This window comes from Myotis nattereri, assembly GCF_964212035.1.
Source record: "Myotis nattereri genome assembly, chromosome: X".
In the NCBI taxonomy this organism is placed as follows: Eukaryota; Metazoa; Chordata; class Mammalia; order Chiroptera; family Vespertilionidae; genus Myotis; species Myotis nattereri.
The window spans coordinates 10,388,859-10,413,995 of record NC_138078.1 but is presented as its reverse complement, the minus strand read 5'-3'; the positions used below and the strand labels follow the sequence as shown (position 1 = coordinate 10,413,995).

At 40.6% G+C, this 25,137-nt stretch overlaps 1 protein-coding gene and 1 pseudogene across 2 annotated transcripts in view; both read left to right on the top strand.

The window, feature by feature from the left end:
* SCML2 (Scm polycomb group protein like 2) overlaps positions 1-25,137 on the top strand; it is a gene marked incomplete at its 3' end in the record, with an annotated part of 98,575 nt that overhangs the window by 44,152 nt on the left and 29,286 nt on the right. Inside the window, exons 8-9 of the mRNA XM_081081895.1 lie at positions 7,472-7,677; positions 13,068-13,188. Of these exons, the coding sequence (XP_080938021.1) occupies positions 7,472-7,677; positions 13,068-13,188 (327 nt within the window). The remainder of the gene's footprint in view (positions 1-7,471; positions 7,678-13,067; positions 13,189-25,137) is intronic.
* Positions 8,716-9,189, top strand: LOC308510922 (small nuclear ribonucleoprotein-associated protein B-like; annotated as a pseudogene). Its single transcript has one exon. The product of its transcript is annotated as a small nuclear ribonucleoprotein-associated protein B-like (transcript).

Sequence of the window (25,137 nt, the reverse complement as noted above, 5' to 3'; positions counted from 1 at the left end):
AATTTCCTCCCTGTGTTAACACTTCTATAATCAGAAACAGCCAAGTTCTATCAGGCTAATCGTTGGTAGAAAAATCTACCAACGATTAGCATGATCAATCCACCAATGAGAAGCATGCCTTGGATAGAAAATTCAGCAAGCTGTGTGGCTTTTTCTCCCTCTTGTTTATTTAGGTTTTCTTTTCTTGGTTCTTGTTATGACCTTACAATCTTTCAAGGCCCTTTGCTTCTGGTTGGTGCTGTCACAGCTCACCAGACTTACTCTGGAGACCAATACAGGGTGAGGAGGAGGAAAGATCTGTGCTGCTGTGTCCTTGGCAACTTAAAGAAGGCTGAGTCAAGCAAACTAAAACAAGTCTCATTGTAGATTTTCTTCGGGAAGAATTTAGTTGATCTTACTTTTTTGTTTCAACTTGTCCCCTCTTTGATTCTTATATCTTAGTTCTCTCTTAAAAATGATATTTAGGAATGCCCTGCAAGCCCTTCTTTTGTTTCCAGCATATACAGTTAGAGGAATTACAGCCAGTCATCTCATTCAAGTCCAAATATTTATCAGTACAGGAAGGAGAAAAACTTTGAATCTAGCAGCTTAGATTCAGAACTGGGACTACCATAATTTTGAAGGCGTTTTAAAAAAACCTTTTCTTTTTTACTATTTTTATTTGGGGAAGTTTATAAACAAATAAGTTGCTATTATGTTTCTATAATTTTATTTATTTTTATTTATTTTTGTTTTAGTTTGTGTCATTAAACATTTTCTTTCTATAATTTTATTTATGAACACAGTAAATGTAGGTTTTTCATCATTTGAGAAATTGGAGAAATTCCGAAGCAGAGAATTTTTTTTTATTGTTGACTCTATTACAGATGTACCTCAGTTCACCCCCTTTGCCTCTCCCACCCTGCCCCCGGTTCCCCTAGGCCTTCAGCACATTATTGTCTGTGTTCATGTGCTATGAGAAGCAGAATATTTTAAAAAAACTGTCCCAGCATTATTTTTTTCTAATATTGTGGGATATTAACAATTTTAAGAAATAAATTGCTACATTTTAAACCATTCTGCCTGGCTTTAAAGGTACTTAAATACTCTTAAAGTTAAGTATATAAATTAAACTTTTGAACATAATAGTTTTATTTAACTTAGTTTCAGGTTTATGCATCATTGATTGTAAATAAATGACCCACACTGGTGTGAAGTGTCTGTCATCTTGTAGCTTAATTCTTCAAACAGTTATGACCATACAGGCCAGGAAGGAGGGCAGCAAACTTCCAGATGCTTTGAGTATAAAGTTGCAGAATCCCAAGGGTATAGAGGAATTCTTCTGGTCCAAAGGGAACTGTGGAAGAGGGGAAAACCTACAATCAGGAAGATGTAGCGAAGCATTCCTGAGTAGTGGCACCATAGGCCATCAGTGACCACCTTAACTCTTCTTGATTAAATCCTTCATTTTATTGAGTCCCTCAATACTTACCTCGCCTCTCAGGGAAACAGCTTTAATTTATAAGTGGAACTCAATGGTAAACATGACATTTCTTTCACACTTCGTAAAACATTTCTGATAATGAATATTTGATAGAACTGTCATATTAGATTTATTTTGTTGCTAATTCAGACATAAGTTTTATGAATACGAACTTCAAAAAATTTTAAATAGATTTTAAATGTAATTATCTTGGGCACTGTTTGCTTCTTTGAATGCTGTTTATTTTATTTTATGTATGCGTGCAAGTGTGTGTAGGATTCACTTTTTTAATTAAAATTTTATGGGAGTGGGCTTTAAAATCTAGACTTTTCATCTTTCTTAAAAGTTAACTAGTCAGTTTATATAGTATTCTTATTTTTCAAAGCCCTTCCTATGTAATATTTTTTGAACCGATTCAAAGTTAGTCTTTTGAGAAATATTTGAAAGCCTTCATTGAGCAAACAAGAAGTAGTGCTACTCCCCACCCCCACTTCATTGTTATTTAAAAAAAAAACACACAACTCCCCCCGCCCCCGAAATTATGGCTGATTTTGATCGTTGTTCAGATTTGTGCAGAGGAGTATGTGGTGTCTAAAATCTTGTACTTCTCTAAATTTTAAATGATGATCTTACAGTTTTTAGTACATATATTTACTAACTTTCCCCCCCTTTTTTAAAAATATGATTGGTGTATGTTCAGTAAAAAACACATAAAGCAGCACTTTCCCTATCTCTGTTATAGTGGGATAAAAGTAACAGAAGTACTCATAAGTAAGGTTGTAAAAAGCTCAAGGTGTGCCAGTCCCACCAGAAAGCTTCTCAGTAAACACTAAAAAATTTGTTTAAATTTTTGCTGTCAATGTAGCTTAAAATATAGACTAATATACTTAGCTTACTTAGTAATCTTCTTGTTTGGTATACATGAAATAGTTCAAAATGCTGTCAACCCAAATTATTCACTCAAGGGCCATGAAATTTGAAACAGCTGATATTTTCTTTTTTATAGGTACAGCTTGCAATAAATGTTTTGCTTGTGCTAATGAGACAGATATGATACAAACAAGTATCTTAAGAAAACAAATGCCCTTTTTCTGTTTTAAGCGTTTCAGCTAAATATTTCAATAATTGCAAGCAGAACCCGGAGCTTCTTTCTTGTTTCTATTCTATGATATATTCTAACAAGTTCTCTTGAGACTATTAAAATGTCCTGGTTTTTAGGACATGTGGTCCAGTGGGGATAACTTTGTCTACAGAGGCAATGGGTTTGCAGTTAGATTTTGCATGTCTTCTCATTTCTTTCCAAATTCTCTGACCCAGGGTCACCTTTGGTTCCTCTGTGAAGGCAGTGGTGAAGGAAGTTTGAACAGGTGACTGATGATCACTGCCTATAGGGTCCACAGACAATATGTGAATTACTTTAGCAGTCCTCTTAGTCCCCTCCTCCCACTCCCACCCCCTTAAACCAACAAATGCAAATAACTTCATCCCCATTTGCTAGAAATTCAGGCTTGCTCAGGCAACATGGGCTTTGTTGACTTGCTTTCTTCAGAAGGGCAGTTTTATTCCTGATAAAAAAGGAGGCCCAGGAGTAGAACCTAAATCACCTTTATGGTAAGTGCAGCAACAGTTTGTTTCTCTGGATTATTTCCAAAGGTGGGATTACCCTCAAAGTTTCTTTATATTGTAATTGAAGTGTGGTTAAAGAAATTCATTGTCTGCATTGTTAGCTTTTGTGTATTAAACATCCCAGTCATTTCTGTGATCTCAAAGACCCTGTTTTATTCTAAATATCACTTATTAATTTTTAGCACTATTATTTGGTCACTTCTAAAAAATTGTTTTATGATACAAGGTAAAAGTCAGTTTGATTATTTCAACCATAAAAATTGTTTAAATAAAAAAGGAACAACCCGATTTTAAGTTAGATTTGATCATTTAAATCTACAGTTTGTAATGAAAAGTGTTGGCAATTTTTTTCTGTAGCTTTGAGTAATATAATTTTCACTGATAATACATGAGACTTAGTAAAAGTATGTTTATGATACAGTAATGTGGATACCATATTTTACCAAGTAAATATTGTGTCAATACGTTTAATGTGTTTTGTGGAAAGTATAGCAGTGATTGTTTTTAATAGTATTATGGAAATCACTCTATAGAAGTCATTCAATAAGAAAAAATGTTGTGGTTTAAAAATTGAATGGATTTTAAAGGCTTAGGTGATAGGAATTGACCTGAAACAACTGAAGTTGCTTCTTTTCATGTGAACATTTTTTCTTAAAATATTAAAGGTTTTAGAAATGGTCATCTTCTTTAATAATATTATTGTGACCAAAATCTTCGTTTTTTTGAAGTGAGCAGTTATGAGGAGGAATTGTAAAAAAAAAAAAAAAAGGTCTTTATGGGAAGCATACTCATGAAGCTGAAGGGAGTAGTGTACAAAGCATCTATGATTGGCAAGTAGAAAACAAGTATATTTTAAAAACACTCTTAAATTAAAGCCCTTCTAAATTCTAACTGTGATTTCTGATTTCTAGCTTGATTTCCTTTCTGGGTTGAATACTTATGAGATATAATTATATAAGAGGATAAGAAAACCATGTAACTTCTACTAAATTCGATTTTCTTATTTTAATTTAGCATGTATGCCAGGAGGCACTGTCATTTAGGTATGGAGATAAAGAGCTTAGCTGGACTTTTGTATTTTAACTTAGAGAGTTATCCTTTAACCTTTTAATTGTGTTTGGGAATTTCTTTCCTGTAACATTTTTACAACTTTTCAATAACCTTAAGATAGACTATTCTATTCAAATTAAGGTATGTGTTATAAGGTGTATGAAGAGTTTTTCTCTCTCTTTTTAAAAATCTGTTTATTTTAGCTCTCCATGCCCTGTTTTGAAAAGGGGGAGAGGGGAGTGCATTGAAGCTTCAGATCCTTTCAGTATATTTGATTTTGGTTTAGTTGTCCAGATACCATCTTTTTAAAGCTGCTGGAAAAGACATGCACCACTTCCCAAATTGGGATGTTCTATGAGACCCCAAAAGCAGATCTTTAATTTTTCAAGTGAATGAGTCATTTATTTCTGTGTGGGAGTTACCTTTTATTATCTGCTTGAGGTATTTTTAATTCTGTAAAACTGTGGTTCTTGGTATTGAGAGGGAAACCTACATAGGTCATCATGGAGACTCAGAAAGGACGATGGAGGAGCTTAGGTAGTAACAGGCTGGACTTATTCATACTATTGGACTCTGACCGTATTGACCAAACCATCTCTGGTTAGTAAATGTGCAGGTTAGAATAGATAACTTGGTGCAAGGTCCCAGAGGATTAAAAGATGAAAAGGCAAGTCTCATTTCCATAAAAACTGGTACAGCTACTACTAAAAATTAGAGACCTTGTTTTTCTTTGTAACTTTTCTAGTGTTTTCCATCCTTTCCTTATAGTGATTATTTGAAAAACAAATCTTTTTTTAAATGAAGGGGGCCTTAAAAAGGACTTTAATGCTTGTTTTGGGCACAGTAGGAAAGTGAGAAGGTGAAAAAGCAGTATTGTAGAGTATGTGATGATAAAAGGAAAAGTGATAGGCAGAGACCTATGCAAGGCAAGATTGAGGTGTGGGCAGTGTCTGACCAGGACAGAGAGTGCCCCGGCTACTATGAATGGAATACTATGTACATGTCTCTGATAGTCAACTGCTTACACAGCAGAGATGCTTTTGTGATTATGTTCTGCTCAGTCAACTTGGACCAGATGAATAGGTTGTGGGGATGAATAGGTTGTCAAGAAGTAAAGATTTAGCCCAGTGGGTGTGGCTCAGTGGTTGAGCATTGACCTATGAACCATGAGGTCACCATTCGATTCCCAGTGAGGGCACATGCCTGGGTTGCAGGCTTGATCCCCAGTAGTGTGGATTTTATAGCCATCAGTGATATTCTAATGTTCTAAAGCAGGAATTGGTAAATTTCAACCCAAGGGCCACTTCCAGCCCATGTAGCCTACAAGCTAAGAATGGTTTTTATATTCATTAAGGGTTTAAAAAGATAAGCAAACGAATAAAGAAATGAAAAAGAATATGTAACAGAGACTGTATATGGCCTTTATAGCCTAAAATATTTACTATCTGGCCCTTTACAGAAGAAGATTGCTGACCCTTGTATAGCTCAGGCCTAGAGAAAACAAACGCTAGTGTGATTAGAGGTGGGAGCTGACATGCTGGATGTGGTCAGAGATTAAGGGGTAATACCATAAATGATACTAATTAGAGGGTATTGGTGGATGTGGATAGTTGGGTGCAGGTTGATAGGGAGTAAAGTAAAGCCAGGAGAAAGCTAATAGATAGGGCTGAAATTGACAGGACTTGTGGCTATATCTCAAAGAGAATGAAAATCATGGTTAGTCCCTGGCTGGGTGGTTCAGTTGGTTGGAGCATTGTCCTGAATGCCAAAAGGCTGTAGGTTCAGTCTCCAGTCTCGAGGTGTATATAAGAGGCAACCAATAGATGTTTCTCTCTCACATGTCTCTCTCTCTCTCTCCCCCTCTCCCCCCCCCCATTCCTCTCTGTCTAAAATAAATAAACATATTCTCCAATGAGGATAAAAAAAGGAATAAAAGCATGGTCAGTTGGTATGAAGCAAAGATGATAAGTAAGGATATTGGATATATAGAAATTGGGCACAGTTGGTTATCTTAGAGATAGAAGAGTTCCAGCAATTACTAAATATAAACATTTTAGGGAGAAGATGAAATATCCAATGATGAGGTCAGGATGATGAAGTGTGAGAAATATGATGGTTAGATTCAAGAAGATGATGACAGGGAGACTGTGTACGAGGAAATAATGTGAATTTGATTACTGCAGTTATTAAAGAAAGTGGAAGTAGAGTGTAGAATGAGGTATATGATGGTAAGGAAGGAAGAAGAGAATGTTGTAAGTACATGAATTATTCTAAATGGGGGTAGGGGGGAATGATGGTGACAATTAAGTGGTTCTCCATTTGCTCTGGCCCCTGAGAGAAGAATTTTCCATCTCTTTGACATGGTAGGTGATAGAAGGTAGATAAAAAGGCTGCAGGGAAGATGTGGTATTCTTCATTGAAGGTCAGTCAGATCTATACTTAGGCCTTGAATATGGGAAGAGCAAAGTAGTAGATTTGTTTCAAGTTGTAAAATGAAGCTCTCAAAATAAAAGTAGTTGATTATTGCATAGATGTATAAATGTTTTATTTATATAACTCATCCTGTGAAAATTTTTTGACATTAGTACTTCTTATTGCGTGTAAAATTCATTTTTTTGTAATGAAGTTATTAGGGTATAATACTAAAAATATATATTTAATTGTGAACATAGACTAAAATAACATGGCAGGTAATGGCTCTTTGAAATATTAAAACAGTTTGGGTTGGGCTAGTAGATCTAAATCACTTGGGCTTGATAGTGGTCCTTCTAGACAATGTTAATGTGGCGTCTATATTATAGTATATGAAGCTTTGTTATTAGACATACATATAAGAAGATAATGTGCCTTAGCCGTTAAAAATCAAGTGCAGGGGACTCCCCTGGCCTCTGAAAGATAAAGCAGGAGCTATTGGTAGCTGCTTTATGTTTTTCTGCATTGATGGACAAAGTGATTCCTGCATATAGCATAATTATTAGCATAATTTCATGGTAATGAAGGAGGAACTCTTCTCTATGCAAAGGGCTAAAAATATGAGAAGCAGACAAATGGTAAATAGAAATTTTCAGTGCACTAAATTTAAAGTTATTGGCTGCTCTTATAAAAGCCTCTTTACTTTTTTCTGGAGAATAAGATTATTTCCTGATAATAAGAAATCCTAAATACCTAAAACTTCATTTTAAATCATTCCTTTATTTTAAGTGGTTTTCAATGATTAACTTTTGGAATGTTGTTAAAGATTAATTTATATTTATTTTGAGTAGTAAAAAGACAATACCTTAATTATGTCATTTACTTTAATTTTATTTTTGTTTTGTGTTTTTCCCCACTCAGTTATTACAAAGAATACAGCTAAAAGACAGTCTTCCCTTTCCAAAGCAACCCAGCAGTCAATGCAGTCTTCAAAGAAAACTGCTGTAGCACTCCCAACACAACCGACCAGGAGGTCAGGACGGATTAAACCACCTGGATGTCCTCCAGCCCCCAAGAAAGAAAGTACTGCTAAAAATGTCACACCAAAGAAAAAAGTCCCAAAAAAGGTTTGTTGTGCCTTCTACTAATTTGTATTATAGGTCTGTGTAGTGCCTTATTATTTATAACATATAGTTAAGATTTACTAAGAGTATGATGAAGCCCTTTAGGACTTTACTAAGAATACACACACACACACACACACACACACACACACACACACGGCTGTTTACGGCCTACATAGCCATTGAGATTGATATTTCTTTTCTTGGGTAAAAGTAAAACTTTGAATAGTGTTTGACCTCTTAAAAACCATATTGAGATTAGCTGGCACTGCAGCTGTGAGTCCAGCGCAGAGCGGTGTAGCTACTACAGATATCTGATATTGTGTTCTGAGGAGTGGCCAGTGGTGGTATGGAATGGGCCAGGGCCCGTTTACACTGAGATGTACTACGGATTAGCATGTACCAGAGGCGGAAGTCCAGTTCAAACGCAAGAGGACAAACGTAGAGGCTGTCCTCTATTGAGCAACAGAGTGTGCCATCTCAGCAGCAGCAGCAAATGCCAGTGGTGGACTTTGAGGCAGAACTGAGGCAGGCATTCTTAGCTGACACACCAGGAAATGGTTAAAGCAGTCTTGAAACATCCCAGGTAGCTGATTCCAAGCAAAAAACCAGGCTCCACCTACTGTTGGAAGCTTCTGCCCCAGCTTGCATTGTTTGTAGCAAAATCTGCATCATACCTCTTTGTCTGTAGCCTGCCCTTTGATCTTTTTTTTATTGCTTAAAGTATTACAAAGGGTATTACATATGTTCCTGAATTCATCACAATCACAGAGGATCAAGTCCATGTGTTTTTGTCTAAAGCCTTGAAGGTGCCAATGAAGATTTGGCCATCTTGAAGGATACAGTTCATTCTATATGTTCTGCAGCATTTTGCTGCTCTTTCCCACAGTCATGATTGCTGTTCCACCAAATCAAATATCTACAGTAAAGTTTCTGGATCCTTAAGACCAAAGGGTATTACACATATGTAACGTGAAGCATCCAGAATGTGAAGAAAAGCAGGTTTGGGGTCTGGTGCTGCATGGGGAGAACTTGGTTTCCATGAGTGTGGAGGTACGTCCCTCCAAAGATACTGGCATTGTTTGAGTGCCCCTGTTGGAGCTGCAGGAGGTGCTGGAGTTGGCAGGGCCACTGGCAGAGGAGTACCAGCTGGTGTTCCAATTCCTCAGGTTCTTGTTGGATTACCAGACTCTGTCTAAGGGGTTGGGAGACCATTCCAGCAGGTAATGACTCCATATGGAAGAGACACTGTAGCAGCTGCTGCAGTTGCAGCCACTTGCAGCATTGCTGGAGCCCCAACTCAGTACCCATCAGCCAGGGACTCCCCCCACATCAATGAGCCAAGTAACCCCACCTCCATACATTATTACTTCTCCACCTGGTATGAGGCCACCCATGGGATAACCAGTTGGGCTTCTCCCTGCTTGAGGGATGCCAATAGTCATGCCCCCTCCAGGAATGAAGAGGTCCATCTCCCTCAGGAATGAGTCCACCAAGACCCTAGGGTACTATTGATCCTTAGTTACTTTTTTTCCTGCAGTGTGTCTTGTAAAACTGTGTGGAGTATTTGTGAGCTTTTGTCCCCACTGTGCTGCGTTCATATTTGCTAATAAATGCATAGAGCAATTAAACTGGGAAAGAACCTCCAAAATCACTTTGGAAGTACTGCATGAGCGTATTTATGTTCAGACAGTTTATTTAAAACTCAGTATATTTTACAAATAAGTCTGAGATGAATTTTACTGTACATAAATTATACTTCAAACTGGGGGGATTGGGGAAATCAGTGTGGTCAATTTAATGATGCTAGATCTATATTCTATTCAACTGACTTCCTCAAAGAAAGCAACTCTAAAACCTGGAAATAATAGAAAAGTCAGCTACCTGAAGACACTGGAGAATGAATGGAAACTGACAGACTCTGGGGCGGGGGGGGGGGGGGGGGTGGGTTGGAGTACACACAGTAGGAAGGGTGTTATACAGAATTTTGTATCTGGCAAAAATACCCTTCAAGATTGAAGGGGAACTAAAAGATTACATTTTTAGATAAAGCATGCATAGAGAATTCATCACTGGCAGTCAAGCACTATAAGAAATGCTGAAGAAAGCTTATCTCTGGGTAAATAAACAAATGACTTACTTTTGGACATTTTTCTTCTTAGTATCTTTAAAATAATGTAATTGTTTAAAACAATAATTATAGTCTTGTGGGGTTTATAACATACATAGATAAAATGCATAAAACAGTTATAGTATAAAGTCTTGGGTTGGGGGAATGGATTTGTGTCAATGTAAGGCTTCAACATTTTATGTTAAGTAGTACAGTATTAACTTTATGGATTGGACATTGTAATCACCAGGGTATAGTGTAAAAATACAAATGCAAAGAAGCATAGCTAAAAAGCCACTTAAGTAATTAAAAAAAGATAAGGACATATGGAGGAGCAAAACAGAGTAGGCAAACAGAAAATGGTAGATCCAGACATAAACACATTAAAAATTATTTTTAAAATTAGTGGACTAAACTCTCTAATTTAAAGACAGAGCTTAAGAAGGTGAAGGGATTACGCATAACAATATTATCACATAGACACAATGAAATAGCTCCTAGGAAACCTCAAAAGTTGATCTAAAATAAAGTATTAGTGATGTTTAATAATGCCCAGAGTACATTTGGGTCTTATATACAACTAGAGGCCTGGTGCATGAAATTCATGCAGGGGGGTCGGTCCCTCAGCCCAGCCTGTACCTTCTCCAGTCTGAGACCCCTTGAGGGATCAGGCCTAAACCGGCTGTCAGACATCCCTCTCGCAATCTGGGACTGGTGGCTCCTAACTGCTCGCCTGTCTGCCTGCCTACTTGCCCCTAACCGCTTTCTCCTGCTGGCCTGATCACCCATAACTGCTCTCCCCTGCCAGACTGATCACCCCTAACTGCTCTCCCCTGGCAGACTGATCGCCTCTAACCCCCTAACCGCCTCTGCCTCGGCCGCCGCCACTGTGGCTTTGGAAGGATGTCCAGAAGGATGTCCAGAAGATGTCTGGTCTAATTAGCATATTACCCTTTTATTAGTATAGATAGGCATAATTTTACCTACAAGCCGCTTGTAATGTTGTCAGAATTATCTATCTATCTATCCATCCATCTATCCTAAACAACCGTTTCTCTGGTTGCTATGATGCGCACTGACCACCAGGGGGAAGATGCTTAATGCACAGGCATGGAAACATGGAACAGACTGGTGAATCTAAGGGGAGAGGAGGAAGGGTGGGAAGAGATTAACCAAAGAACTTACATGCATACTAGAGGCCCAGTGCACAGAGTCAAGCACCAGTGTGGTCCCTTGGCCTGGCCTGTGGGTATCAGGCCGAAACCTGCAGTTCAACATCCCCCGAGGGGTCTTGTACACTGGGCCTCTAGTCTTACATAATACTAGGGGCCCGGTGCACGAGATTCGTGCACTGGGTGTGTGTGTGGGGGGAGTGTCCCTCAGCCCAGCCTGCCCCCTCTCACATACTGGGAGCCCTCAGGCGTTGACCCCCATCACCCTCCAGTCGCAGGATCGGCCCCTTGCCCAGGCCGGACGCCTCTGACAGAGGTGTCAGGCCTGGGCAGGGGACCCTCATTTCCCCCCATCACTGGTTCTGCCCCCAGCCCAGGCCTGATGCCTCTGGCCCAGGCGTAAGGCCTGGGCAGGGGACCCCCAGACCCCTCCGATTGCTGGCTCTGCCCCTTGCCCAGGCCTGACACCTTGGCCAGAGGCGTAGACCCCCATCGCCCTCCGATCGCCTGATCAGCCCCTTGCCCAGGCCTGACACCTCCGCCAGAGGTGTCAGGCTTGGACAGGGGACCCCCATCTCCCCCCGATCACTGGCTCTGGCCCCCACCCAGGCCTGAGGCCTCTGGCCCAGGAATCATGCCTGGGAAGGGGACCCCCATCTCCCTCTGATCGCTTGCTCCACCCCCCGCCCAAGCCTGATGCCTCTGACCCAGGCTTCAGGCCTGGGCAAGGGGACCATCATATCCCTCCAATCCCCGGCTCCGCCCCCCACCCAGACCTGATGCCTCCGCCAGAGGAGTTGACCCTCATCACCCTCCGATCACCAATCACCGGATCGGCCCCTTGGCCAGGCCTGAGGCCTCCGGCCGAGGCGTTAGGCCTGGGCAGAGGACCCCCAGCTCCCCGCGGTTGCAGGCTCCGCCCCTGCCCAGGCCTAACGCCTCTGGCCAAGGCATTAGGCCTGGGCAGGGGACTCCCAGCTCACCGCGGTTGCAGACTCCGCCCCTGCCTAGGCCTAACGCCTCTGGCCTAGGCGTCCGGCCCGGGCAGGGGCCCCGCAGTGGAAGCAGGGGGGGGTCGCGATCATGCGGGTTCCGCTCATGCCCCTGCAGGACGCCTCTGGCTGAGGCGTCTGGCTCGGGCAGCGGGGACCCGCAGCTGCAGTGGCCCCGCGATCGTGGGCTCCACTTTAGGCCCAGGCAAGGGACCCCTAGCTCCCGGGACTGCCAGCTTCGACCGTGCCCAGCTCCCATCGCTGGCTCCACCCCTACTTCCTGCTATCACTGGCCAGGGTGGCAAAGGCGCCTGATTCTCCAATCATGGCTGGGGGGCAGGGCAAAGGCAGCCCCAGGGCCGCCTTTGCCCTGCCCCCCAGCTCTTAGCTCCCCCGTGGGTTTCCGATCACTGTCAGTGGCAGGGGGCTTCTTCCTGCTTTCCCTTTCGCCTCCCTGCATTGTGCCTACATATGCAAATTAGCTGCCATCTTTGTTGGCAGTTAACTGCCATCTTAGTTGGCAGTTAATTTGCATATAGCCCTGATTAGCCGATGAAAAGTGTAGCGCCGAACGCCAATTACCATTTTTCTCTTTTATTAGTGTAGATGGAGAAATGCAGACTAGATACAGTAAAAACCAGATGAGTGACTGCTTTCTAAAGACAACTCTGTTGTCTCTCTTATTGAAGTCCCTCACCTCCATTGAATGTATTATTGTTGGATTATATTTGCAGAGTTTTTTTTTAGCAGTGTGAGAAAACTTGTCTTATAGAGAACCTCAAAAAATAAAACAAGTTTTACAGTGAACTATTTTGGCTAAGGTGTGACCAGTTGGAGCAGGGGTAGCACTGGGAATCTCAGCTTCCTGGTCTCTTTTTCTCCTACTTGACCAGATCATGGGCCCCTCTGAAGAGCATAGTGTGAAAGTACTGTAGTTACACACACACACACACACACACACACACACACACACACACACACAGGTTTCCAACCCTGAGGACTTCTGGCAACTGATCATTTGTTGACCAGTTATGTCAATGCTTTTCCGACCTTCTTGGCTTGGAATGTTTTTTAAAGAATAATGCATACTTGCGTTTTTTGTTGTTGATTTTTTAACAGGAACAATCTATTCCTGTTATGTGTTCCACATCTACAACTTCTATAAAGATGCTGACCAGAGGCAGAGGTGTTGAATATAAGGAGCCCAGTCCTGGGTCATGTAAAATAGTGATGTCTACAGGTAAATTAGTATTTTAAAAGACTATAAAATTACTAATCTTTTATTATGTATTATTTTCAGTATCTTTGAAGTCCTGTAAGTAAAACAATAGGAGAAAAGATAATAATAAACATTTCTTTAAGCATTTTTCATGTTTTTTGAAATTCTCATTGTTCATTTTGATGTTAAGGAGAAAGAGTCTGTTCAAGTACATGAGTCACTCAATACTCTTAAAAGTTTTTATCCATCTTAGTAAGATTTATAAAATTTACATTGTCAAATTTATTTTTGTTTTTCCTTTATATCATTTCACAATTCGTACTATTGCCTATATGTATTTTTAAAAGCTACGTCAAGCCTTTTTTTAGTGCCTTTTAAAATCTTGACAGATCATTGCCTGTTAAGGGGCATGATGACTTTAAATTGTTCTCTGCTTTGTGAAGAGTATGAAATGACCAGACCCAGACTAATAAATTCCTTTTATTTGTTATCTCCTACACATTTTTTTATTCCTTTTCTATTTTTTATTTTATTTTATTTTTTTATTAAATCTTTATTGTTCAGATTATTACAGTTGTTTCTCTTTTCCCCCCCCATAGCTCCCCTCCACCTGGTTTTCACCCCACCCCCTGCCCTTACCCCGTGCACCCCCCACACCCCCTTCCTCCCAAGAATTATCAGTCCACTCCCTTTCTATGCCCCTGATTCTATTCTATTCACAAGTTTATTCTGTTAATCAGATTTTTTATTCACTTGATTTTTTTATTGTTTTATTGCTTAAAGTATTACAGAGGGTATTACATATGTGTCCTTTTTTTTTCCCCACCCTTGACAATCCCCTGGCCTCCCCTACCCCCCAGTGTCTTATGTCCATTGGTTATGCTTATATGCATGCATACAAGTCCTTCGGTTGATCTCTTACAACCCTCCCTCCTGTCCCCCAACCCTCCCCGGCCTTCCCGCTGCAGTTTGACAATCTGTTTGAGGCAGCTCTGCCACTGTATCTATTATTGTTCATAAGTTTATAATGGTCTTTATTATCCATGAATGAGTGAGATCATGTGGTATTTTTCCTTCATTGACTCGCTTATTTCACTCAGCATAATGCTCTCCAGTTCCATCCATGCCATTGCAAATGGTAAGAGTTCCTTCTTTTTTACAGCAGCATAGTATTCCACCGTGTAGATGTACCACAGTTTTCTAATCCATTCATCTACTGATGGGCACTTAGGCTGTTTCCAGATCTTAGCTCTGGTGAATTGTGCTGCTATGAACATAGGGGTGCATATATCCTTTCTGATTGGTGTTTCTGGTTTCTTTGGCTATAATCCTAGGAGTGGGATCACAGGGTCAAATGGGAGTTCCATTTTTAGTTTTTTGAGGAAACTCCATACTGTCTTCCATAGTGGCTGCACCAGTCTGCATTCCCACCAGCAGTGCACGAGTGTTCCTTTTTCTCCACATCCTCTCCTGCACTTGTCGTTTGTTGATTTGTTGATAGCCATTCTTGCATCTCTCAGATGATTAGTGACTTTGAGCATGTTTTCATATGTCTCTTGGCTTTCTGAATGTCCTCTTTTGAAAGGTGTCTATTTAGATCCTTTGCCCATTTTTTGATTGGATTGTTTATCTTCCTTTTGTTAAGTTGTATGAGTTCCCTATAAATTTTGGAGATTAGGCCCTTATCAGATATGCCATTGGAAAATATGTTTTCCCATGCAGTGTGCTTTATTGTTGTTTTGTTGATGGTTTCTTTTGTTGTGCAGAAGCTTTTTATTTTGATGTAGTCCCATTTGTTTATTTTCTCTTTAGTTTCCAATGCCCTAGGAGTTGTATCGGTGAAGAAATTGCTGCAGCAAATGTCTGAGATTTTGTTGCCTTTGGATTTTTCTAGTATTTGTATGGTTTCCCGTCGTGTATTTAAGTCCTTTATCCATTTTGAGTTTATTTTTGTGTATGGTGTGAGTTGGTGGTCTAGTTTCATTTTCTTGCATGTATCTGTCCAATTTTCCCAACACCATTTATTGATGAGACTATCTTCGCTCCATTGTATGTTCTTGCCTCTTTTGTCAAATATTAATTGAGTATATTGGTTTGGGCCAATTTCTGGGCTCTCTATTCTATTCCATTGATCTACATGTCTGTTCTTGTGCCAATACGAGGCAGTTTTGAGAACAGTGGCTTTGTAATACAGCTTGATATCTGGTATTGAGATCCCACCTACTTTGTTCTTTCTCAGGATCCCTGCAGCTATTCAGGGTCTTTTTTTATTCCAGATGAATTTTTGGAGAGTTCGTTCTAGATCTGTGAAGTATGCCGTTGGTATTTTAATGGGAAGTGCGTTGAGTTTATAGATTGCTTTGGGTAGTATGGACATTTTAATGATGTTGATTCTACCAATCCATGAACACGGTATGTTGTTCCATCTGTTTATGTCTTCCTCTATCTCTTTTTTTCAACGTCCTGTAGTTTTCTGAGTAGAGGTCTTTTACCTCTTTAGTTAAGTTTATTCCTAGGTAGCTTAATTTTTTTGGTACGATGGTAAATGGGATTGTTTTTATAATCTCTCTTTCTGAAAGTTCACTTTTGGTGTACAGAAATGCCTCAGATTTCTTGGGGTTAATTTTGTATGCTGCTACATTGCCAAATTCATGTATTAAGTCTAGTAGTTTTCTGATGGAGTCTCTAGGGTTTTGTATGATCATGTCGTCTGCAAATAAGGACAGTTTTACTTCTTCTTTTACAATTTGGATGTCTTTTATTTCTTCTTCTTGTCTAATTGCAATGGCTAATACTTCCAGCACAATGTTGAACAGGAGTGATGAGAGTGGGCATCCCTGTCTTGTTCCTGTTCTTAGGGGAAATGGTGTTAGTTTTTGTCCATTGAGTTTGATGTTGGCTGTGGGCCTGTCATATATGGCTTTTATTATGTTGAGGTATGATCCTTCTATTCCCACCTTGCTGAGAGTTTTTATCAAAAATGGGTGTTGAATTTTGTCAAATGCTTTTTCTGCATCAATTGATATGACCATGTGGTTTTTTTCTTTCAGTTGGTTTATGTGATGTATCACATTTATTGATTTGCGGATATTGTACCATCCTTGCATCCCTGGGATAAATCCTACTTGGTCATGGTGTATGATCTTTCTGATGTACTGCTGGATCCGATTTGCTAAGATTTCGTTGAGGATTTTGGCATCTATGTTCATGAGGGATATTGGCCTGTAATTCTCTTTCATTGTGTTGTCTTTACCTGGTTTTGGTATTAGGGTGATGCTGGCTTCATAGAATGAGCTTGGAAGTGTTCCTTCCTCTTGGATTTTTTGTAGTAGTCTGAGGAGGATAGGTTTTAGTTCTTCCTTGAATGTTTGGTAAAACTCCCCTGTGAAGCCGTCTGGTTCTGGGCTTTTGTTTGCTGGAAGCTTTTTGATGACTGCTTCAATTTCCTCCATAGTTATTGGCCTATTGAGATTTTTAGATTCTTCCTGATTGAATATTGGAATGTTGTATTTTTCTAGGAATATGTCCATTTCCTCCAGGTTGTTTAGTTTGTTGGAATAGAGTTGTTCATAGTATTTTCTAACAATCCTTTGTATTTCTGTGGGGTCTATTGATATTTCTCCTCTTTCATTTCTGATTTTGTTTATTTGGGTCCTCTCTCTTTGTTTCTTGGTGAGCCTGGTTAGAGGTTCATCAATCTCGTTTATCCTTTCAAAGAACCAGCTCTTGGTTTTGTTGATCTTTTCTATGGTTTTTTTTTGGTTTCTATGTCGTTTATCTCCGTTCTGATCTTGGTTATTTCCTTCATTCTGCTCACTCTGGGCTTTTCTTGTTGCTCTCTTTCTAACTCTTTGAGTTGTAGAGTTAGGTAATTTATTCTCATTGTTTCTTGTTTCTTGCAGTAAGCTTGTAGAGCTATGAAATTCCCTATGAAGACTGCTTTCGCTGTGTCCCAAGGTTTTGGATTGTTGTGTTTTTATTGTCATTTGTTACCATGATGTTTTTTATTTCTTCTTTGATCTCCCTGGTAACCCAGTCATTGTTTAATAGCATGCTATTTAGTCTCCATGTGTTTGATTTTTTTGGATTGTTTTTATTGTAGTTGATTTCCAGTGTTATGCCATTGTGGTCTGAGAAGATGCTTGATATGATTTCAGTCTTCTTTAATTTGAAGAGACTTTGCCTGTGACCTAATATATGGTCTGTCTTTGAAAATGACCCATATGCACTTGAGAAGAATGTATATTCTGTGGCTTTGGGGTGAAATGTTCTGAAGAGGTCAATTAATTCCATCTGATCTAGTGAGTCATTTAGGATTGATGTTTCTTTGCTTATTTTTTTTTTTAGAGGATTTGTCCAGTGGTGATAATGGGGTGTTAAAGTCCCCTACTATGATTGTATTCCTGGCAATCTCTCCCTTGATCTCCTCCAGAAGATTTCTTAAGTATTTGGGTGCTCCTTTATTGGGTGAATATATGTTTACCAGAGTTATTTCTTCTTGTTGAATTGCTCCCTTTAGTATTATGAAGTGGCCTTCCTTATCTCTTTTTCTGTCCTTCACTTTGAGATCTAATTTGTCAGATGTAAGTATTGCTACCCCGGCTTTTTTTCCACTTCCATTCACCTGAACAACCTTTTTCCATCCCTTCACAATCAGTCTGTGTGCGTCTTTTTTTCTGAGGTGGGTTTCTTGTAGACAGCAGATATATCGGTCATGTTTTCTTATCCACTCAGTTACCCAATGTCTTTTGACTGGGGCATTTAATACATCTACATTTAAAGTTATTATTGATAGATACTTGTTAGTCGCCATTTTTGTTCTTTACCGCTGTGTTCCTTCTTTGTTTCCTATTTTTTTCTTTTTACAGCAGACCCTTTAGCATTTCTTCCATTGCTGGTTTGGTGGTAATAAACTCCCGTAGACCTTTTTTGTCTGTGAAGCTCCTGATTTCACCCTCTATTTTGATTGATAGCCTTGCTGGGTACAGTATTCTTGGATTCAGACCCTTCCTTTGCATGACTTTGTATATTTCATTCCATTCCCTTTTTGCCTGATGTGTTTCTGTTGAGAAATCAGTCGCTAGTCTGATGGGGCATCCTTTGTAGGTAAATTTCTTTCTCTCTCTGGCTGCTTTTAAAATTCTTGATCTGTCCTTGGTATTTGCCAATTTAATTATAATGTGCCTTGGCATCGGTCTTTTGGGGTTCATTTTGTTTGGGACTCTGTGAGCTTCTTGGATCTGTGTGAGTTTTTTCTTGCCTATATCAGGGAAGTTTTCTGTCATTATTTTCTCAAACAGGTTTTTTATTCCTTGCTCAGTTTCCTCTCCTTCTGGCACCGCTGTTATTCGTATGTTGTTTCGTTTCATGTTGTCCCACAGTTCTCTTAGGCTCTCCTCCTGCTTTTTAATGTTTTTTTTCTAGAAGCTGCTCTGCTTGGGTATTTTTTCCTACCTTGTCTTCTAGCTCACTGATGCGGTCCTCTGCTTCTTCTAGTCTACTGTTGATGCTTTCTATTGAGTACTTTGTAGCAGTGATGTCATTTTTCATTTCTTCTTGGTTTTTCTTCATTTCCTCTTGATTCTTACACATATTGTTGAATTTGTCTTCCATTCTTTTCATCCACCTTATGACCATTTCTTTGAATTCTTTCTCTGACAGGTTGCTTGCCTCCATAGTCTCCATTTCGTTTAGTTCCTTTTCTGGTGATGCCTGTTTTTCTTTCATATGTGGGCTGTTTCTTTGTCTCCCCATAATATCCCTTCTCCAGGTGTTTGGTTATGTAGTTCTCTCTCTGCTGCGTTGATTTAAAGGCACAAAATACAACCCAATGAGGCACAACGTACAAGGCAATGAACACAAATGTATTCACGATATTAATAACCCCAAATAAAGGTGACCACCCAAGCAAAGAGAATTAGGGGATAAGGAAGAAAGAAGAGAAAAAGGTAAAAAAGAAAAAGAAAAGAAAGGAGTGCAAAAATGAAATTGGGAAAAGGGGAGGAGTAAGAGAGAAAAGAAAGAGAATGAAATAGAAGAGGGGAAGAGACTATTTATACGGCAAGAAAACTCCAATAGAACTGCCACTAATCCCAACAAATTCCAGCAAAAGATCCCTGGAGATGAATGCAAACTACAAACAACCACTAATATCAAATGAGGTGAGGGAAAACAGAAGCACAAAAATAACTGGAAAAAAAAACAACAACAGAAAAAGCAAAAGCAAAACATCTCACAAACAAGCATAACAACCCCCAATATACTCAACAATCAAGCAAACAACAACAAAACGTCAGAGAGAAAAAAAATTTGGATAGTGAAGAAATATAAGAGAGAGGTGCATATGGATTTAGAGCAGGGGATTGGAAATTAGATATATAAGTAGGGTGAAATTTTGACGGGGTAAAAAGAAGGAATAGGGAAAATCTAAAGCAGGAATAGGGTAAGAGAAACAGGACAATAAAAGGGGAAAAGTGAGGAAGAGAGTTTTGGCATAAAGGTAAAGTTGAGGTAGAGAAAAATGATGCTAAAGGAACGATGAAAATAGAATGTAGAAAACTAATCCCAAAATAAAATAAAGAGAAAATAAAATGACACTTTAAAAAATGGTAGTAGTAATAATACTGGTTAAAAATAAAAATGTAGTAGTGAAAAAGGTAAAATCAGGTGATATAAAAAATAAAATAGTTTCTTAATTAAAGGTGAAAAAAGAATTAAAAAAATAAAAATGTGCAGTAGTGAAGTTGCTTCAGTTCTACTCTTCTTTTTGGCACGCCTTAGTCCTGCCAAGTATTCAGGAGAGTGTTGAATTTCCCTGCGATACACTGTTCCTCTGTGTTGTAAACCACAGTCCTGATTTTAAGGCAGGCTGTATTTGTTTCCCAGACTGCCTTTATTTATATTTACAGAAGAGTCTGTTTGTGGATCAGCCCCTGGGTGGCAGAGTTTCTGGATTGACCTCCCAGGCTATAAGTCCTCTCTATCTAGCAGTTGGGGTTTATTTTTTCTATCGCACTTAAAACTGGTTTGGGAGAGTCAACTGTCCAGAGCTGGTTCTTTAATCGTTACTCCCGCTCTGTTTCCCAGGTTCCACAGAAACAACTTTCTCCTGCAGTCTCTTTTGTGACCCCAATTGGGCAATCCAATGCACTGGGTTTAATAATCAAATGCAAAGATTTAAGGGGAAGTGAAAAAACAAGAGCCTGAGAAGTTGCGGGAATTTGCAAACCTCCACCTTCCAGGTCTGTGTGCACTCTTCCACGCTTCCTCTCTCCCCTAGCACTAAACAGCCGGCACACTGGCACAATCCAAGCCTGCTTTTTTGCATCCAGTCCAGCTATGGTCTTATTTTTAGCGTTCCCTTCTGCCAGCAGCCCTGTGGGAACCCTTCCACACTCGCGGATCACGCTGGCCCCAATGGCTGCGGACTTTGTGGGGCGCAGATTTCCCCCCGTGTGCGTTCCTCTCTCCAACCTGAATTGCAAACCGCGCCTTTAAGGGAAATCTAACCTTTCCATGAGGAGAAGCAGGGTTCCTTTAAGTCCACATAGTCGCGCTGTCCCAGATCCGGTGTTTCGAGGTTAGCAGCCGATCTCTGAATGCCGGGTCTTTGGATGTATATGCTTCCATTAACAGCCACTTAAGATGGCGTGGTCTCCGTGGCTGAGCCAGCATTCCAAGAGAGATTTCAGCCGCATTCTCCAACTGTCCCCTTTCTCTGGGAGTCCTCGGTCTTTCCCGGCTGCAAACTGTCTCCCAGCTGAAAATCTTCTGCTTATTCGGGCTGTATGTTACTCGTTTCAGCTGCTCCCCCTTATCTGCTCTGGGACAAGACATGGGATACGTCCATCTATACCTCCGTCATTTTCTTCTCCTGTTCATAATTTTTATCTTGAACTTTTTCTTCTTCTTCCTCTTCTTAAAGAATACCCTTCAGCATTTCATATAATACTGGTTTGGCGGTGATATACTCCTTTAGTTTTTTCTTATCTGTGAAGCTCTTTATCTGACCTTCAATTCTAAATGATAGCTTTGCTGGGTAGAGTAATCTTGGTTGTAGGTTCTTGCTATTCATCACTTTGAATATTTCTTGCCACTCCCTTCTGGCCTGCATGGTTTCTGTTGAGAAATCAGCTGACAGTCATATGGGTACTCCCTTGTAGGTAACTAACTGTTTTTCTCTTGCTGCTTTTAATATTCTCTCTTTGTCTTTTGCCCTTGGCAATTTTTATTTATTTATTTATTTATTTATTTATTTATTTTGGATCACTATACTTAGAAATAATTTTCTTTTTTTTTTTTTTTGCTTAAAGTATTACGAAGGGTATTACATATGTGTCCTTTTTTTCCCCCCGCCCTTGAAAATCCCCTGGCCTCCCCTTCCCCCCAGTGTCTTATGTCCATTGGTTATGCTTATATGCATGCATACAAGTCCTTCTGTTGATCTCTTACCCCCCACCCTCCTGCGCCCCATCCCTCCCCGGCCTTCCTGCTGCAGTTTGACAATCTGTTTGAGGCAGCTCTTTCTCTGTATCTATTATTGTTCATCCTATATAATGAAAGGGTAATATGCAAATTGACCCTAACAGCAGAACGACTGGGAATGACTGGTCACTATGACACACACTGACCACCAGGGGACAGATGCTCAATGCAGGTCAGTGTGCTCCCACAGGGGGAGCTCTGCTCAGCCACAAGCCAGGCTGATGGCTGCCAGCACAGCGGTGGTGGCAGGAGCCTCTCCCGCCTCCTCAGCCGCACTAAGGATGTCTGACTGCAGCTTAGGTCTGCTCCCTGCTGGTAAGTGGACATCCCCTGAGGGCTGCCAGGCTTCTAGGCCTAAGCCAGCAGGTGGACATCCTCTGAGGTGTCCCAGACTGTAAGAGGGCATAGGCCGGGCTGAGGGACCCCCCCACACCCAGTGCACAAATTTTTGTGCACTGGGCCTCTAGTAAATTTATAATGGTCTTTATTATCCATGAATGAGTGATATCATGTGGTATTTTTCCTTCATTGACTGGCTTATTTCACTTAGCATAATGCTCTCCAGTTCCATCCATGCCTTTGCAAATGGTAAGAGTTTCTTCTTTTTTGCAGCAGCATAGTATTCCATCGTGTAGATGTACCACAGTTTTCTATCCCCTTGGTATTTTAATGATGATGTGTCTTGGTGTGGTCCTCTTTGGATTCCTCTTATTTGGGGTTCTCTTCACTTCCTGGACTTCTAAGTCTATTTCTTTCACCAGGTAGGGTAAGTTTTCTGTCATTATTTCTTCAAATAGGTTTTCAATATCTTGCTCTCTCTCTTATTCTGGCACCCCTATAATTTGGATGATGGTACACTTAAAGTTGTCCCAGAGGCTCCTTGCACTATCTTCATATTTTTGTATTCTTTTTTTCCTTTTGCTTTTCCTGTTATGTGTTTTTTACTTCTTCATATTTCAAATCTTTGACTTGATTCTTGGGATCCTCTAGTCTGTAGTTGGAGCTCTGTATATTATTCTTTATTTCAGTAAGTGTATGCTGAATTTCTAATTGGTCCTTTTTCATATCCTTGAGGGTCTCACTATATTTCTCAGACATTTCTAGAAGATTCCTGAGTAACCTTACAGCCGTGGTTTTGAACTCTGTATCCAGTAGTTTGCTTTCCTCCATTTCTTCAATTTGTGATGTGTTTCTTTGTCTCCACATTTTGGCTGTTTCCCTGTGTTGATAGAGTGGCTTTGTGGGCTAGGTGTCCTATAAGGCCCAGTGGCTCAGCCTCCCTAATTACCTGAGGTGGATACTCTTGGTGCACCCCTTTGTGAGCTGTGTGCACAGTCTTGTTATAGTTAAGCCTTGATTGCTGTTGGTATCACTGGGAGGAATTGACCTTCAGGTTGTGAGGACCAGCTGTGTCTACAATGGAAGAGCTGCTGTGCTGGAGACACCCATATGGGGAAGGACTTGCTTCAGTGGGGCTTTGGTGCACACTGAGTCTGCCCCCTGAGTGTGTCTCTTATTGATGTGAAGAGTTGTAATCTGGATCGTATCACTCTGACCACTGGGTAGACTGGCTCTTGGATCTCCAAGGAGGTACAAAGTCAGCCATTTCCTGAGGCCACCCAGCAGGAGCTACAGAGAGATCTGAGGATTCCTCCTCTTTGTTTGGGGTTTGGAGGTGCCCAGATGAGGCGCAGCTGTGAATTAATGCAGGCTGCTTATGGGCTTTAGGCCTTCTTGTGGAAGCTCTGGGGTTCTCTGACCCAGCTTCAGTTTGACAGGTTTTTAGGTGGAGAAAGCCTAGGCCATTCGAATGCAAAAGCCTCTGCCTCTGCGTACACTTGGGTGGGGTTGTAAATTGGGTGGGGCGGGGTCTCAGGGAATCACCAGGGTGGAGCAAACCTCAATGGCTGCCATTCTGCTCTGCCTTGGAGCGGTCCCAGGGTCTGTGTCCCGCGGCCCCATGCAGGAACAATGAATGCTGCAAGTACCTCTGCAAGAAAGCCGTCTGATGCCAGGCAGTCCAGTTTCTCTCCGAATGAATCTGGGTCCCCAAATTCTCGCCCAGAACTGGAGTTCAGAGCTGTCGGGAGCTTGTATCTCCCTCCCAATTGAAAAAGACAACAGTGTACCCAGCTGCCAGCCCCTTTCATGCATGCCTCCGTACCTCCGCACTTCCATATCTCTGTACCTCCTACCAGACGCAATGGGCTTTTCTCTTTCTTTCTAGTTGTAGAATTTCCTCTCAGCCAGCCTTCCCGTGGTTCTGGATGATATTCGTTTTGTCTTTAGTTGTAATTTTAATGTGGTTGTGCGCGGCAGCAAGTTCAGGTGTTTACCTATGCTGCCATCTTGGTTGTCTCTGCATCATATATTTCCATTTTTATTTTCTTAAAGTTAATAAAATTTCTCTAGGTCATTAGAATTTACTGTGACATATGTCTTAAGTTATCTGATTACTTTACAAAATATAATAAAGGTACAATTTGGTGATTTAAAATAAATTTAGCTCAAAAATGAGTGTTTTTTCCAATTACAATTGACATTCATGGTTAGACATTTTTATAATTTGTGAAATGATCCCCCTGATAAGTCTAGTACCTACTTGGTACCATACTTAGTCACTATAATACTAGAGGCCCGATGCATGAAATTTGTGCAAGAGTAGGCCTTCCTTCCCCCAGCCGCCAGCACTGGCTTCCCTCCAGCACCTGGGACCCAGGCTTCCCTAGCAGAGGGAGGCCCCGCTCACCTGCCACAGCCCACTGGTTGGTTGCAGCCATGCTGGTTGTGGCTTTCCTTGCAGCCATGTTGGTCATGGCTTGCCTTGGCCCTCAGGCCCTCGCACCCTCAGCGGCTTGCCTCGGCCCTCCGAGCCCCGGCTTTGACTTCCAGTCTAATTAGCATATTATGCTTTTATTATTGTAGATTATTAACTATATTCCCTGTGCTATACTTTACATCCCTGTGACTATTTTGTAATGGCCATTTTTTTTGGTTAATTATCACCTGAGAATATTTTTTCCATTGATTTTTGGAGAGAATAAAAGGGAAGGAGGGAGGGAGGAAGGGGGGAATGAAGGGTGGAAGAAGGAGAGAGAGAGAGAGAGAGAGAGAGAGAGAGAGAGAGAGAGAGAGAGAAATAGAGTGAGAAACAGAGAGAAAAACATTGATATGAGAGAGAGACATTGTGCCCCAATTGAGGCAGTGGATGAAATATGCAACCCAGGTACATCCCCTGACCAGGAATAGAACCTGCTAACCTTCGTTGCTCGGCCCAACACCTTAACTACTGACCCACACTGGTCAGTGCAGTAATGGATATTTTCTACTTCTTAATACCTTCACCTTTTCACCCAGCCTCCCAACTTCCCTCCCATCTAGCAACCATTAGTGTGTTCTCTGTGTCTCTGAGTCTGTTTCAGTTTTGTTTGTTTCTTTATTTGTTCTTTAGATTCCACATATAAGTGAGATCGTATGGTATCTGTT